This window comes from Camellia sinensis, chromosome 9 (assembly GCF_055761805.1).
Source record: "Camellia sinensis isolate YWXY chromosome 9, ASM5576180v1, whole genome shotgun sequence".
In the NCBI taxonomy this organism is placed as follows: Eukaryota; Viridiplantae; Streptophyta; class Magnoliopsida; order Ericales; family Theaceae; genus Camellia; species Camellia sinensis.
The window spans coordinates 148,080,350-148,096,248 of NC_138969.1; the positions used below are offsets into that span (position 1 = coordinate 148,080,350).

Consider the following 15,899-nt stretch of genomic DNA (forward strand, 5'->3'; position numbering starts at 1 on the left):
AAATTTTTCTGTGATATAGGGGATAGGATTAAGGAACCTTACACATTATAAAATAATATTGTGGATCTCTTCCATTACTAAAAATGGGAGAGGGACTTTAGACTAATTTTTCTTAATATTAACTATTAATTATCTCTAAATTATATAATCTAACCGTGTCTATATTTTTGTAAAACATTAAATCCGCATAAATCCTAATAGTTGAATTTAATTCTCATTAAATCTTATTGAAAGTTAGTTCTAGTGAAATCGTCTCTAAAAATATTTGTTTGTGACGTTTTTTTGCATATGTCGCCAAAAATTGACAATTAGTGACTTTTTTGTCACTATTATTATAAAATTGTCGCTAAAACTTATAATTAGTAACGTTTTTATGTGACAATTTTCAAATTGGCGTTGAAAGTTGAAAGTTGAAAATTGAAAATTAGTGATTTTTTTTTCTTTTACGATTTTTTTAAAACTATCGCTAAAATTTATAATTAGTGACTTTTTTGTGAAAAAAATTTCAAATTATCGCTGAAATTAACAATAGTAACGCTTTTTAATAGTATTTGACGAAAAAGTGTCGTTAATTATCATAAGACCTATTGGACAAAAAATTCACCTATTAAGATCTACACATAAGTCCCCTTATATATTATGTTACCTAAACTTGTTAATTAATATATAATCAAATATGTTTTAATTAGAATTTAGCTTTTATTTGAAGGGCCTTAAATAAATTAGGAGAAATTAATTAAACAACTCTCTCCAACTTTGGATAGTAGAAGAGGTGCAATATGTTTTTTTTATTAGCTGAGGTCCCTCAATGAAATTTCTCTATGATCATACTAGAGAAATTTTGAAATTTCTTTGTGATCAAATTTCGCAATGTCGAGGAGAAAATTTCTTTGTATTAAATTTTCTCTGTGAAAATGTTGAGAGAACCTAACTATTATAAAAATATTATATGTTCTCTATCTTATAAAATTTTAAAATCAGCAATCTTAAAAAAAATTTCCTCAACTATCATATTAAACCTAATATATGAAGATATGTATATATTAAATCACGAGACATCAGTAGTCTAATCCAAATTTAGAATATTAAAAAACATATCAAGTTTTAGTCAATTATCCCAAACGTTATGTTACTATTCTATTGTTTTTATTTTTTACAAAATCCCACGTTAGTAGTCTAATACAATTGTTTTCAAGTAAGATGGCATGACTTCAACACTCCCACAATAGTTGAAGGTTTAAACTCTAACAAAGATAGAGATATTGTAGGATGATTCGTGTTAAAAAAAAACAAAACAAAAAAAAAAACAAAAAAACAAGAAAAAAAAAAGGGGGGGAGGGGGATTGCAATCCCTAATATCGCCTATCCACCCAGGACATGGCGTCACTGTTGTATGTAATGTACAGTGCGGCTTATGAGACTCGTTTTGAGTCTTATTTTGACGATTTAAACTGTTTAAATTTTAAAAAATATTGAGAAGAATATACTTATAAAAAATCAAGTTGATCGGATATTGATAACCTTTTATCAAATTATATTTGTATTCAGTTTGATATATACATATTTATTTTTTATATATACAAATGTAATCCATTCAACTTGATTTTTTTACAGATATATTCTTCTCAATGTGTTCTTAAAATTTGAACAGTTTAGATTATCAAAATAGAACTTAAAATAAATCACATGGGCCGCACAATAGTCAGCGCTGCGCAGCACACACAACAATGACCCCAAGTCCATTCCGCCACTCTCTTCCCCTCCCTCCAAGTAGGGAAAATTATGTTTTGTTCCTAGGGCATGGTGATTTTGTGCTCCAACTTGATTTTTATTGGTTGAAACAGTGGAACCCACCATCATTTTGGTGCTGTTTGGTGTAGCTGTTAAAACAGATTATAAATTATAGCTTAACAGATTATAGATTATGACTTTAATCAGAAGCTGTTAATCTGTTTGGTATAGCTGTTGGATTATAGATTTAAGTTGCTGTGTAGTGTTTGTTAAATAAGTTGTGAAGTAACTTTTTCAATTAATTTTTATTTTTTATTATTCACTATTTGTCTACATTTTTCATAAAAAATAATAATAATATTTTATAGTCCATTTGGGTCTTTTTCTATTTTTAAAAAAATAAAAAATAAAAAAATCTAAGAGTATAACTGTGAATTAATATGTCAACAGCAGAAGCTGATAATCAGAAGCAAGGGGTGAGCAGCTTCTCAGAATCAGCTTTTTTGACTTAAAATAAGTTGTTAGAATCAGAAGCTGTTTGAAATAAGTTTAACCAAACAGTCTAAAATAACTTTTTAAAAGCCAGAAGCCATAAGCTGGCTCAAAAAAGCCCCACCAAACACCCCCAATTGTCTCTTTTTTGGAGACAAAAGGACACTTCTCCTTCAATGAATGGTATGGAGCAATGCTCCAAGACTACCCAATAACTTCTCCGCAAGTAGGGGTGGACATTGCCCCGTTGGCCCATCCGATCCAGTCCTATTTTTTGAGGGTTTAGAAATATTATTTTAACCCATAGCGCTGAGCTAAGCAACATTTTCAGCCTTGATATATTAATGGATTGGGCTTGGGATTTATACTTTCAACCTGGCTCGGTCAGGCTCTCTATTAAATTAATTATTTATAATATAATAAAATGTATATTTTTTGTTGGGATTTAGACTTTATCTTTGTTTATTAGAAACTTACATTTGTGGTGATGTGTGATTTAGCTTATTTAAGAAATCCTTCAATTTATATACAAAATTTTTCAATTTATATTGATGTCAGTATATTTATTTAAGAAATATAATATTTGATTGAATTTAATTATGAAATTTTTTAAAAAAAATTTAACATATAGCCTGATGAGTTGATTTGAGATTTATAATTATTTTTTGGGTCAAGCTTGGGCAAATGATAAAGTCCGATGTTAAGGTAAGCAGGGCTTAGGTAGACACAAAATTCTTTATTATATAGTGTCGGTTCAGCCCAAACCCAACTCGGCACGGCACGGCCCGGCCTGACTCGACTGGATGAAGACCCACCCTACCCCAAGTTAAAATAGATTAGGGCTAACTACATGGACCACTCTTGAAGTTTTTAAATTTACACTATCCTCCACTATTTTTAATAACAATATACATAAACCTCCGCACTTCCATTACCTAACATGTTTATGCATCTCAAAATTTAACCCTTCTTATCAACCAACCCATGAAACACAGACAACTCTCCGAAAGCAACGTATGGGTGTCCAACACATATCGGACACAGACATGCATCGAATACGCGGTGGATACGTATCGGACACTTTACCTAATGTGTCTCCCTTTTTCTTTTCTTTTTTTTGCAGCCAGACACTCTCGGACACGTTATGGACACATTGGAGACAAAAACCCTACCCCATTGGAGAGAGAGAGAGAGAGAGAGAGAGAGAGAGAGAGAAACCCTAACAATTAAAGACAGAGACAAAGATAGAGACATAGAAAGAGAAATGGTGAAAAGCCTGCTGAAGCCCTAGATCGAGGCTAGATCGAGGTGTGTTCTTCCAATCTGTGTGTTTGACTCGGTGCTCTCTATTCGTCTTCCTCGAACTTGTTCATCTTCTTCAAATCTTTGTTTTTTCGTCTCTCTCTCTCTCTCTCTCTCTCTTGCTGTGTTCGTCTCTCCCTCTTTCTCTGTTCGATTCTCTTTCTCTTGCTTCTTTGTTCAACTCTCTCTTTCTCTCCTCTTCTTTGTGTTTGACTGTCTGTCGTCTCTCTCATTTTCTTTTTTTTTTTTACCTATTTTATTTTTAGTAACAAAAAAATCCTTTTTTTTTCCCCTCTTTTACTTTTTTTAATATTTTTGTTTGTTAAACATTAATTATTTTTATTTGTAAAAAAAATAATTTATGAATGATATTTGATATTAAAATAAATAATAAAAGTAAAAATAATGTATATTTTAATTTTACATAGAATAAATATATATATAAATATATATTGAGCGTGTCATCAACGTGTCGCGTTTCTCATTTTTTAAAAATTTAAATATTCACATGTTCGTATCGTGTCACGTGCCCGTATCCGTGTCCGTATCCGTGCTTCATAACAACCAATGCTCCAACCCATTGTATTCTCATAACCAAAACAAACAACTCCAATATAATCATTACAAACAGACCATTTTCTTCTTCTCTTCCCCCTCCCTCTTTTCCTATATCCTTCCTCCGCCGACAATGGCACCACGATCAACTCCTCTAGCAGTAGCACTACCACCTCTTCTCTTGCCACCGCCATCGAACCACCCCATTCCCCTCCACCCAAATCACTTCCCTCCCACCCCAACCAAGGTCCCTTTGTCCCTCTCTATCTTCTCTCATCTTCATCTCACCACCTCTCCTCCACAGCTATAATCACCACTCTCTGGCATTGATTTTGTTTTGTTTCACTAATTTTTCTTAATTTCTGTGTGCATATATATATGTTATATAGTTGACATTTTACGGTTTAAAGGTGGTGAGAAGCTACGAGTATGGATTTTGGTGCTGGGTTTGTGGTGTGGCTCAACACTGAATTGCTTTGCGGAGGTCGTGGTGCTGGGGTTCTTTGTGTGCTTGGTCTGGTTTGTGGATTTTGGTTGATGGGAAGTGTGGCTAGATGGAGTAGGGATAGTTCAGAGGGTTGGGTGGGGGATGGGCCCTTGAAAAGTAGTGGGCAGTGTACAGTGGAGTTGGAGGCGTTGGGTGGAGTTCGTTGACCTTTTGATTGGCAATAGCTTTCAATTTCAACTGGATTCTATCTTCTCTTTTCTTCAACATCAAGACCTCAAAGTGATGGAAATTGGTGGGAAGAGAGATGAGTTGGGTTGTTTGGTCACAAATTCAATGAAGGAAAAAATTTAATGTCTTTGTTTGGACATAAATATATTATGACAAAAATTTAATTTTGCGAGGGTAAGAGTAAATCATATTTTTGACTCCAAGTCTAACGAGGGAAGGCAGTGTTATTTCAAAGTTCAGATGAAAAGCCATTGTATATCAGAAACTTCAAAAGAGATACGTAAAATTAACCCAATAAATTTATAAACAACAATAAGTGCTTAAAATCATGATTTAAGCACATTATATAGCAACTGTAATAACTCGATCGTAATTCGACATTGTATCATAACTCAACCACATTATAACTAGTTATTGGCATAATTTCAACCAGAACTTCATAGTGTACAACTATTACAATATATAAAGTGGTTATAGTGACAAATTTAAAATGTGTAGTTAGAAGCCCCCCATATAAGAGGGCAGAAAATGAAGGAACATGATTTTTGACGTCACATTGACTGAAATTTACCAATCGTTGTTGGCTAACAGCAAAAATGAAAAATAAAGATAAAATTGCAACAGTATTAATCATTTACATATTTCATTGATAACCAAACTAACTCCAAATAAGCATTTTATATACCCAGCAACAAGAAGTTACATATTGTTTATACTATCTATCATATGAACTATGTCCCTCCTAGATAACTAGATCAAAGTCTTAAAACCCAAAAAAGGTTTGGAAGATGTTACAATTGTGCACCCTCCATAACAATTCTGAAAAACACTTCTACATGGTTTATAGATTCCAAAGCACAAATGGTTAAGAAAATAACATAAGAACATTCAAATTTAACGTCTGTAATCATCTTCCAGCAGTTAGAATAAGCTCCGGCAGCGAAAACAGTCTGATGTATTGCTGCACAAAACCCTCTTGTGAAAAAACAAGGTTGGATTGGCAAGAGACTGAAAACTGGATGATATCGCGCGAAAAAAAACATTGATGCAACCATTGCCTAAGGGATAGTGAAACAGTTTGGTGGGTTGTAAACTAGACCGACAATATGCTGCTTATTCCTTGTGCAATCAAGTTTCTTCAACTATGTCAAGTAATACCCATTTAAATTGTCAACAAGATAGTCATAGGGTGCACCTGTTCCATAATCAAACCCTTCGCTTGTAGGCGGGACCACTCGGTTTGGACCAGAATAAATATTTCCAACACCGTCCTTCAAAGAAGCCTTTGTCCTCCCCTTCACAGATCGCTTGTTATCTGAGGGAAACTCAGCAGTGAGCCTTCCCATCTGTTTCTGCAGATCAGCAAGTGAAACATTTGTTATTTTACCTTTTGTACTCTTCTTCCCATCAAGAAGCTTGAATTCCAGCCTATACAAGGCACAAGCATCACATTTATTGATCTCATATTCATAAAGGTGCCACTCAAAATCTTTCCTAGGTTGGGGATCCATGTAATAAGATCTCTTCAGCCCTCCAAATTCATTCATCACTTGCTTCCTTGACTCGTGCCAACCGCGTCCATTATAATCTGGCAGTGATCGTTGCTTTCTATTCCCACTCTCGAATGCTCTTCGAGGCTTATCAAAAAAGAGCCACTCCCTAATTGTTTCAATCTCAAGGACTCTAAGATCAAAGAGCTCTGCAATAGCCAATTGCAATAATAATTACACAAGTTCCACACAACTTAGCAGAGAGAGAGAGAGAGAGAGAGAGAGAGAGAGAACTTACCAGGAGCATTCCATGGTGACTTCGCAGTCGCAGCCCCCTCACATTCTGGAATACCAACCTCTTTTCCCTGTGCTTTTGCACTAAGAGCGGCAAAAAGCAGACCGTCTTTCAGGCCAATGCCCCCAGGTCGCAGAACAGGAGACATACCAGGTGGGCCTTCATTCAATGCAAGTGCTGCATGAAAACTACTGCAATAATCCAATCCTTGAGCAGGCCTGGGACAATCCCAAAGTGCACATTTTGGTCCCAAGAAAGCAGAAGGTGGAGGGCAAATGTTTGGCAAAAAGCCAGGATGATGCATAGCTTCCTCTTCGTACAAAACAGTAGTACCGTCAAAATCAGAGAAGAAGTTCTGCTCAAGGTCTTGATGTAAATCATATGCATGGTAGTCCAACTGAGAAGGAAACCCTAAGGTATTAACTCCCATGTTTTGAACTACTGAAGGAGAGCCTTTGCATTGATCAACCAGGTGGAAATCTTGTCCATCGTGCCCCTGATTCATGAAGCCCTGCAGCAAATCCATTGCACAAATTCTCAGCAAGAATCTATGCACGACCCTCGCAAACTTTTCTTAAGAGAAAAAATTCATTAAATCAGATAAAAATAGAAAGAGATCGCTTGAAGGAGAAAAATAAATAACATCCATTTTTATTTTTTTTAACCGGACAAGGAAACGAAATAAGAGGGCTCAAAGTTTCAAAAGTCTTGTGAAATAGACCCCTGCAGGTGGAACTTCATATAAAGCAAAGTTGGTGGTAGAATAATGAGAAATGAAGTTTAGAAATGAAAAAAAAAAAAAAAATGGAAAGAAATAAATTTACGAAAGGGAAACTAAGCACACAATAAGGCTCCATTTGGGAGTTAGCTATTTTAGTTGGTTTTTTGACTTTTTATAAAAAGACGTGCAAAGAGTAGATAGAGTAATGTGAAAACTTATAATGACTTTTTGGCTACAAACGTAAGTTCCCAAATGGGGCCTAAGCATAGATAAAAACAGATGATGGAGATTATGATGCATACAAATTTATTATAGTATGCAAATGCGGAAGTAGAAACCTAAAACAACTAAAGCTATGTTTGGTACACAGGAATGGAATGACAGTGAGGACGGAATACAAGGTTGAATGGAATCGAATGGAATGCCCATTCCCATTCAATTGTTTGATTACCAACATGGAATGAAGTAGAAATGGAATGAGATCTCATTCTCATGTTTAATTATGCCTACTAAGTTAATGGAATGAACATGAGAGATTTTTCTCCCTTTCTTTTTTTATTTTTTAATCAAACTATTAACAACCAAACCAAATACCTATAGATGATGGTGCGGGTGGTAGTGATGGGGTGGTGATGGTGGCATGTTGTGGTATGGTGGCGTTGATGGTGGTAGCAGAGGCAGCGGTGGCAGTCATCGTGGTGGTCGCAATGCTAATAGGGTGGTAATGGTGGTAGGATGGCGATGGTAGTGAAGTGACAATGGTGATGATGGTGCTTAAGTGGCAAGGGTGTTGGTGGTGGTGGTGGTAGTGGTGGTGGTGGTAGGATGGTGGTGGTGGATGTGGTCTATGAAGCACGAACACCTCTTTCAGCCTCATTTATCAGTGTCCGAGATGTCTTCGACATGGACACGCTCCGAACACGTGTCAAACACGTCCCTATAAAGGTGTCTAAATATTTTATTTTATTTTTTTGTGCAAACATGATGGACTGTGAAGCAAAGTCCCACATTCCTAAGTACTAAAGCAATATTAAGTATATAAGTATAAGGACACCCTCACCTTAATAGCTAGCTTTTGAGGTGAGTTCTACCCAAGACTGTGTAACACGGTATCAGAGCAAAAATACACATGAATGGGTAGGGTACGTGCCCCAGGCCTGCACGCCACAGGTACTGTTGAGTGAACAAGCTAGGCATGAGGGAGGGTGTGAAGTGAAGTCTCGCATTGCCTAAGTACTAAAGTAATATTAAGCATATAAGCGTGAGGGAACCCTCACCTTAATAGCTAGCTTTTGGACCCAAGACCGTATAACAAAGACATCAGACATGCTAGTGGCCACGTTATAAGAGTACGAGACAAGCTAGGCCATTTTTGAAACTGTAAAAAATAACAGTGGAGTCAAGTTGTAATATGAAAAAACCTATACAAAAAGCCCAAATCTGAAGCCCCAAGCTCATTTGAATGCTTTATCATCAGTCGATATACAAAGGACATAAGAAAAGAGAATCATCAGTCAATACACAAAGGACATAAGAAAAGAGAATGGGGGTCATCAACATTAGAGGAGGAGGACTCTCCAATTTCCTCATTTCTCTCTTCATTTGACCAAATAATTTTTTTATATTTTTTTTCAAACAGTCAACATGATTTCTTTTTTCATAAGCCCTAAGCCCACTGAAATTGAAGGTTGTCTAAAGCTATATCACAAATCCTCTCTTTTCTCCCTCTCTAATATTGTGGGTATTGTTAGTTTCTTGGGCACTGTTAGTAGTGCTATTCTTCTTCTCTCTAAGTTGTCGCGGATACTTATACACTAGTGGCCTTGAGTACTCTGTTATAACTGTGGTATTACTCTCCTCTCAATTATAACTGTGTACTCTCTTTTCTTTGTTATATTTGTCGTGACATGCATGTGTTATACGTGCGTATTTTTATCCCTAATTTGATTGAAATAATGTTATTTTTTATATATGAATTTACAACACATATTTATGTACATTTTATTTAACATATTCTTTTTTGGTGTCCTAATTGTTATAAAAATGTCATGTGGCATGTCTGTGTCATGTCACGTTCATGTCGTGTGTTTGTATTTGTGCTTCATAGGTTGTGGCTGTAGGGTTGATGGGAGTGGTAGGGTGGTACTAGTGGTGGTAGGTAGCAATGTTGGTAGGATGGCGGTGGTGGTTGTAGTGGTAGGGTGGTGATAGTAGGGGGAGGTGGGGTAGTAGGATGATGGTTGTGGCAGCTGCGGTGGTGGTGGTAAAATGGCAGTTGCAGTGGTGGTAAGTTGTGGTTGTGGGTAATGGTGGTAGCGATGGTAATAGGATGGTAGTGGTGGTGGTGGTGGTGGTGGTGGTGGTGGTGGTGGTAACTGTTGGCGGTGGCGTTTGTAGTAGGATGATGGTGCTAGTGGTGATGGCTATGGTGGTGGTACTAAGGTGGCAGTGGTTGTGGCGGTGGTAGTAGTGGTGTTGCAAAGGGTGGAGGTGATACAAAAAGGGGATAGTGGTGGTAGCCAACAGAGAGGAGTCCAACAAACATTGTTTTGGAGTGATTTCATGATGGAACTGAATGCCTATTTCTTTGGTGTGAGAAAGGAATAGGTTTTCCCACTTTTATTGGAATAGTCATTCTAATGAAATGGCTATTTCCACTTAGGTCATTCCAATCCATTCCATCATATCAAAGATGCTCTAACAAAAAGAAATGTTCCATAATATGGGTAAGAGGTTAAAAATATTCCAAGTAAATCAATAAATCAATAAAAATCATATATAGGACATTACATAACAATTTAATTACGTCACCTAGGTAGAAAAAATAAAATAAAACTTATGCACTACCAAAAAATTACAGGGTATCCTAACTCAAAATGATCTTCAACAAGATATAAATACATGTTATAGACCATATAGACCACAATGATAAGGCCCATTCAAAAGCTTGATAAGCAATAATAGATATTAAGAGAGCCAAAAAGGAAATGAGTGACACATGGAGGAAAGTTCTAAAATTTATATGTATAATGACAATGGATATATTCAAAGATCACCAACCATTCCGTCGGTTATAGATCATTATATAAAAAATCCCTAAAAGAGTAAGTGAATAACCAATCACAGACAAACAGAGGGACAGGCACAAACATGATATGGACAGAGGAAATTATATTACAACTTGTCAATGCAACACAGGTTACAAAATTTCATCTACTGCCAAAGATTGCAGGGTATCATACTCAAAAAGATATTCAAAGAGATATGCATAAACACGTTTTCGAACACGAACACAACACCAGTCAAAAGCTTGACAAGCAATAACGGACAGTAGAAGTTGGCTAAAATGGACACGCTTTGAATGAAGGAAAGTGTTCATGTTTGGGAACCAAACATTTTAGCCAAAAAAGAAATACAAGTTGTCAAATCACTCTCTAATTTTTTGCATGTCTTTTCGTAAAAAAACCACTAAAAAGCCAATTCCCAAACAAGCATATATATATATATAATGACAACAGTGATATACTGATAATCCAAGTTGCACCTAACCATTGCATCACCCATGCATCTTCCTACCAAACTATCGAAGAGAATATCAAGCACACTGACAATAAGAGAGACAGAGAGACAAGGATATAGACAGATACAGACATAGACAGCAGAGAGATTATTGGATAACTAACTTTCAAACCAAAAGTACATACAGTATTAGTTTTTAAAAAGCTAACGAAGACGTCCATATCACATGTATTTATTTTAAAGGATATCACAAAGTAAATAACGCAGTAAGGTTCTAAAAGAAAAATAGTAAGAAATACATAAAATTGATGCAACAAGACAGTTTCTAAACACAACAGGGAAATAGGAACATTGCATTGTATTCTTGGCCCATCACTTTGCATGAATTCCTACAATTCAGATTTAAATAATAGCTTAGAATTATAGAGGCATTCTAGAGCAAACAGAACTTTGTGTTTGCATATCTTATCAAATTCATGGGTGCAAAAAACAAAACAAAACAAAAATATAAAATTATATACCTCTTGGAACCGGGTACTATCCCCAACTTTTGGGGCATCAGGCTCAGGCTTCGGGGCAGCTAATGCACTGGTCGCATCATCTTCTTCCTCACAGAGTTGCAGAAGCCGATAAATGTCCGACGAAAATGACCCGAGACTCCCACCCTGCAAAATCATGCATTTTTATTCCAAATCACAACCCAACTCACAATTTACATATTCAACAAAAAAATAAAAAATAAGAAAACCAACCGCCCATTATCATTACAATTCACAATTATGCATTACACACAAATATACATACATACATATATACATACATATATCATAAGGGCATAAACAGAAGATGTTAACCTGCAAAGAAGAAGCTGGTGAAGGTTCGTTGAGTTCAGATTTCCACTCTCGAAGCATCTGATGCACTTGCTCTTCAAGCACAGCCACATCGATCGTACGGCTCTCCTTCCTCGCAGACTGCAGATCCGTGAACATGCCTTGAAGATCATCCACGCGATTCTTGGCCCTATCCTTGAAGATCTGATGCGACGCGGACTTACACCCACCACTCTTCGACCCTTTTCCCATCACGACAAACCCTACAAAACCCACAATTCAACTGTCTCAATCTCAATTTCGCAATCAAAACCCTAATTTAGATTAGACGAAAACCGTACAATTCAACAAGGACTATTCGAAATTGTGGGTAAAAAACAAGAGTTAGAGACATCAATCAGAGATTCAGAATGGGAAAGTCTGAGGAAACTAAAAATGGTAAAAATTTGAGGACCAAAGATTGATTGAAAGAAAAAGTGTTCACTTGTACCAATTTCAACACCGGAAAGTCCTGAGCCGATGAGAGAAGAGATTGTGGTTACGTATATTTATGTTAGAGAGAGAAAGTTGAGGGGAGAGAGAGAGAGGAGTGTTAGAGTGTTTGTTTGTGCTGTTCTTGTCTCTTCTCTTCACTCTGTCCTTTCTCTTTTCTTCTTCTCTTCTCTTCTATGCAGAGCAGAGTCGTCTTTTGTATTCCACCCAGAAAAAGCAATGTGTACGCGGCAAAAGCTTGAGCAGAATTTATACTGGATATGATTTCTCGGTTATACCCTTGACTTTGCCTTTAAATTACGGTTATAACCTCCATGTTCACGTGCTTATGTATGATTCTGCCTCGTCTGAAAATAGGTTAATTTATGAATTGTTTGGGATGACCTAAATAAGTGTACTTTTTGTCTTTTTATGAAAAGATATGCAGAAAAATAGAGAGATGATGTGATGAAAAAAAGATAAAAAGATAAAAAGTGTGTACTTATTTTGGATTGCCAAACTTAGCCTTAATAATTTTTTAATTAAAATCTGAAATAAAACAATTAGGATTGTTTTTTTAATTTTTTATGAAAATATTAAAATAAAAAATAGGGAGAAAATGAAATTTTTAATTTTTTTTGTATAGATTATTTATTTTTTAGTTTTTTTAGATCTCGTTTATCAACTATATATTTTAGTTAAAAAGTCGAAAAGTCATTATAAGTTGTCACATCATTCTCTCTACTTTTTTTCACACCTTTTCGTAACAAATTAAAAATTTATTAAAATAATAAGTTGCGTTTGGTAGAGCTTTTTAACTTTGATTTGAGAGTATGAATTGTATTTTGAGTTTGTGAGTTTTGGAATTATGATTTGAGTGTAGAAAATTTGTTTAGTGAAAAAGTTTTGAAAAAATTTTTGAATTGAGTGGGAAATTTTGATGTGACATTTGATATTTGATACAAAAATTTACATCTAATAACCAAACATACAACTCAAAATTCTATTAAATCACATAAAAAAAATTTAAAAATTCGGAAAATATTTTTTTCGAATATATAAAAATTAAAATATCAATTGCAAAAAAAAAAATTGCACTGTTCCGGTCAACCGGCCGGACGACCGGTGTGACGTCTAGTGGGAAGACCGGTTAGGCCAAATTTTAAAAAAAAAAAATTAAAAATCACGCTCTTGAACAAAGTTTTCTGGAGAGTTGTTGAAAATTAATTCCATATACATATCCAAACATCATATTCAAATGTGGGAGTAGAAAACTCGTTTGGAAATCATTCCAAACAGAGCCTATATTCCCAAATGAGATCATAGTGACTTTTTAACTTTTAAATTAAAATAATGAGTTGTCGAACGAGACCTTAACCCATCAATTATATTGGACTACTTATTTCTTTGAACCCCCACTTATAAATTTTAAAACTCTTAAAAAAAATTTCTTTCCCCAAATAATACTAAAACTTTTTTTATAAAAACATTACACCCATTTAAATGCACACCCCCACATTCTAAAAAACTTATCTCCCAAAACCCTCAACAAATTTGTTGATTTAAAATTTGAAAATTGCTGATTTCTGTTTGTGGGTTTTGTTAGCTGATCATTTTCATGGCTCTTCAATGCTTAAAGGAGTTAAAAATATCACACTAGCTAAAACAATAATAAAACTTAATTTAAGAGTTATGACGCTCTGTTTTTGAATTGTGATGTTTTCTACTGAATTCTTGATTTGTTATTCTGGAATGTTTCTCAATTCTTATTTTTGTAAGTTCTTTATGGGTGAATTTGTATATATATATTGGGTGTTTGAGAAGTTGTTATTTTAGTAGGCTATTTTAGTTTTTGGCTATTATAATAGGATAAAATTTTTGTGTTTAGAAATATAATTGAATTTTTTTTATAGTTAGATGTGGTATTTGTAATTATGGATTTGATGTGACATTTTGTCTTATTAACTATTTTGGCCTATTTTGTGTTTTTGTAGACTTTATCCTAAATTGGGCTAAAATCTCACTTCCCAAACAGCCTTATAATGTTAGACAATTTTCACTGTATTCGAAGAATGGATTCAAAAATGAGAGATTGTTTACAAAAAACAAAACGAAATATAAAACCAAGAAAAACATATTCTTATTTTGTTATAGAAACAAAACAGAATCTGAAAAAGAAAAATAAATAAAAACAAAAAAGAAAACTAATTACTTACAGTATTATTTTCTCATATATTTGGATCAAGTCTAGTCTTCAACACTGTCTCCTTAAGATAGATTCGTCCTCTCTAGGGTGCTCACAGATTATGGACGTTTATCTCCTAAGATGAAATGATCTACAATGAACAGTAGCAGCACTACAAACTGTTTGCACAGCAAACACACTCTATGTATATACTCTTTCACAGAGAAAATAAATGCAGCAAAATGCAAAGAGCAATAGCAGAAGCAAGAACGAAAAAATTGATTGTAAAATCCAAATGAGGGACTGACTATTTATAAGAGAACTGGTGGCTTTTCAAAACAGATTTCAACAGGTAAAAAACCTGTTCGAGACAGAGTTAAACAGGTAAAAACCTGTTTGGATAGATTTGAACAAATAAAACCTGTTCAGGTTGAATTTAAACAAGTAAGAACTTGTTTAGTTTGCAGGAACAGGTGCATTAAACCAAATTGCTAACGTTCAGAAACATTGGGGTCAATTCGAAATTAATTTTGAAATTTAAAACCGAAATTCAAATTACAAACAGTAAGAATTTAATTTTAAAAAAAAATAAAATTCAAATGTTTTTGCCTAAAAAGATAAGCATTGGGCCAGACAAGCCCAATCCAACCTCATGCCACGTACCCACGTCCAAGCCTAGCCCAACCGACTGGACGAACAGCGGTGCGCGTGCGCGTGTGTGTTTGTTTTGGGCTCAATGGGTCTAGCACACTTTGCCCATAACCTCACCCTTCCACAAAACTTGGATACCCCTTGGGGCCCTACTCAAGATGCAAACCCAAGGCTTATAAACCCACACCAAGTTTGCCCATTACAGCAATGTGGGACAGACCTTAACTCAATCCTTTATGGAAACTTCACCAAAATACCATTTTCATAAAACTCATTTTGGCATCAATTTCCCATTCACCCGACAATAGTTTGAGCAACCAAATATACGACGTGAATCATTACGCCGCAAAAAACGCGTTGCAACATAGACCCGCCAACTTTGGCACATAGGTCCCACCTAAAAATTAGACCAAGGTTTAAGAAAAATATGTTTTTGCCAAACTATTTTTCTAAACCATTTCTTATAATCCCCCACATGAATAGAATTTGATGACAAAGAAAATGCAACAATATACAAAATTTGTCAAAAGAGTATAAATCGAAAATATCTTGTATCAGGATAGGGATTTTTCGGCTTTGACCCTTCCCTAGTGATAACCTATCGGACTTACTAGCTAACCAATGGACGCGATGACTTGAATTGTTCAGTCGTTAGTGTAAGCCAAGATAATAAATTTCACACAAAATATCTTCTGACACATCGTGGTTCTCACGGTTGTGTTCATTTTGACCTTGAACGCTCCTAGCTGTTCGCAAGTGTTTTTATAGAATGTAGCCTCTTCATTCTCATAGAACCGGCCCCCATTTAACACTCATATATGTGATTCTTATTGTGAGTATCTCTTATACTCGTCTTGATTTTTATGCATATATAAAGATATAAGTAATCATTAAAAACAAAGCTTATCCTTAAACTTCTGCATACAACACATGTTGTAAATATCACTCTCACCATAGGAATATGTAGGGAATTTTAATCCC

At 35.1% G+C, this 15,899-nt stretch overlaps 1 protein-coding gene across 2 annotated transcripts; it reads right to left on the reverse strand.

Annotated features, from left to right (window-relative positions):
- Positions 1–5,415: 5,415 nt before the first annotated feature.
- LOC114286725 (transcription factor VOZ1) lies at positions 5,416–12,347 on the reverse strand. Of its 2 annotated transcripts, none has more exons than XM_028229953.2 (5): positions 12,102–12,347; positions 11,636–11,874; positions 11,303–11,446; positions 6,545–7,052; positions 5,416–6,455 (listed from the first exon to the last, which is right to left on the reverse strand). In XM_028229953.2, the coding sequence occupies exons 2-5, from the start codon at positions 11,861–11,863 to the stop codon at positions 5,899–5,901; spliced, it is 1,437 nt and encodes a 478-aa protein (XP_028085754.2). In that variant the 5' UTR covers positions 11,864–11,874; positions 12,102–12,347; the 3' UTR covers positions 5,416–5,898. The 2 variants fall into 2 exon arrangements, with proteins under 2 accessions (XP_028085754.2, XP_082743917.1); XM_082887791.1 differs by having other exon boundaries at positions 6,545–7,109; positions 12,102–12,328.
- Between the last annotated feature and the right edge of the window lie 3,552 nt (positions 12,348–15,899).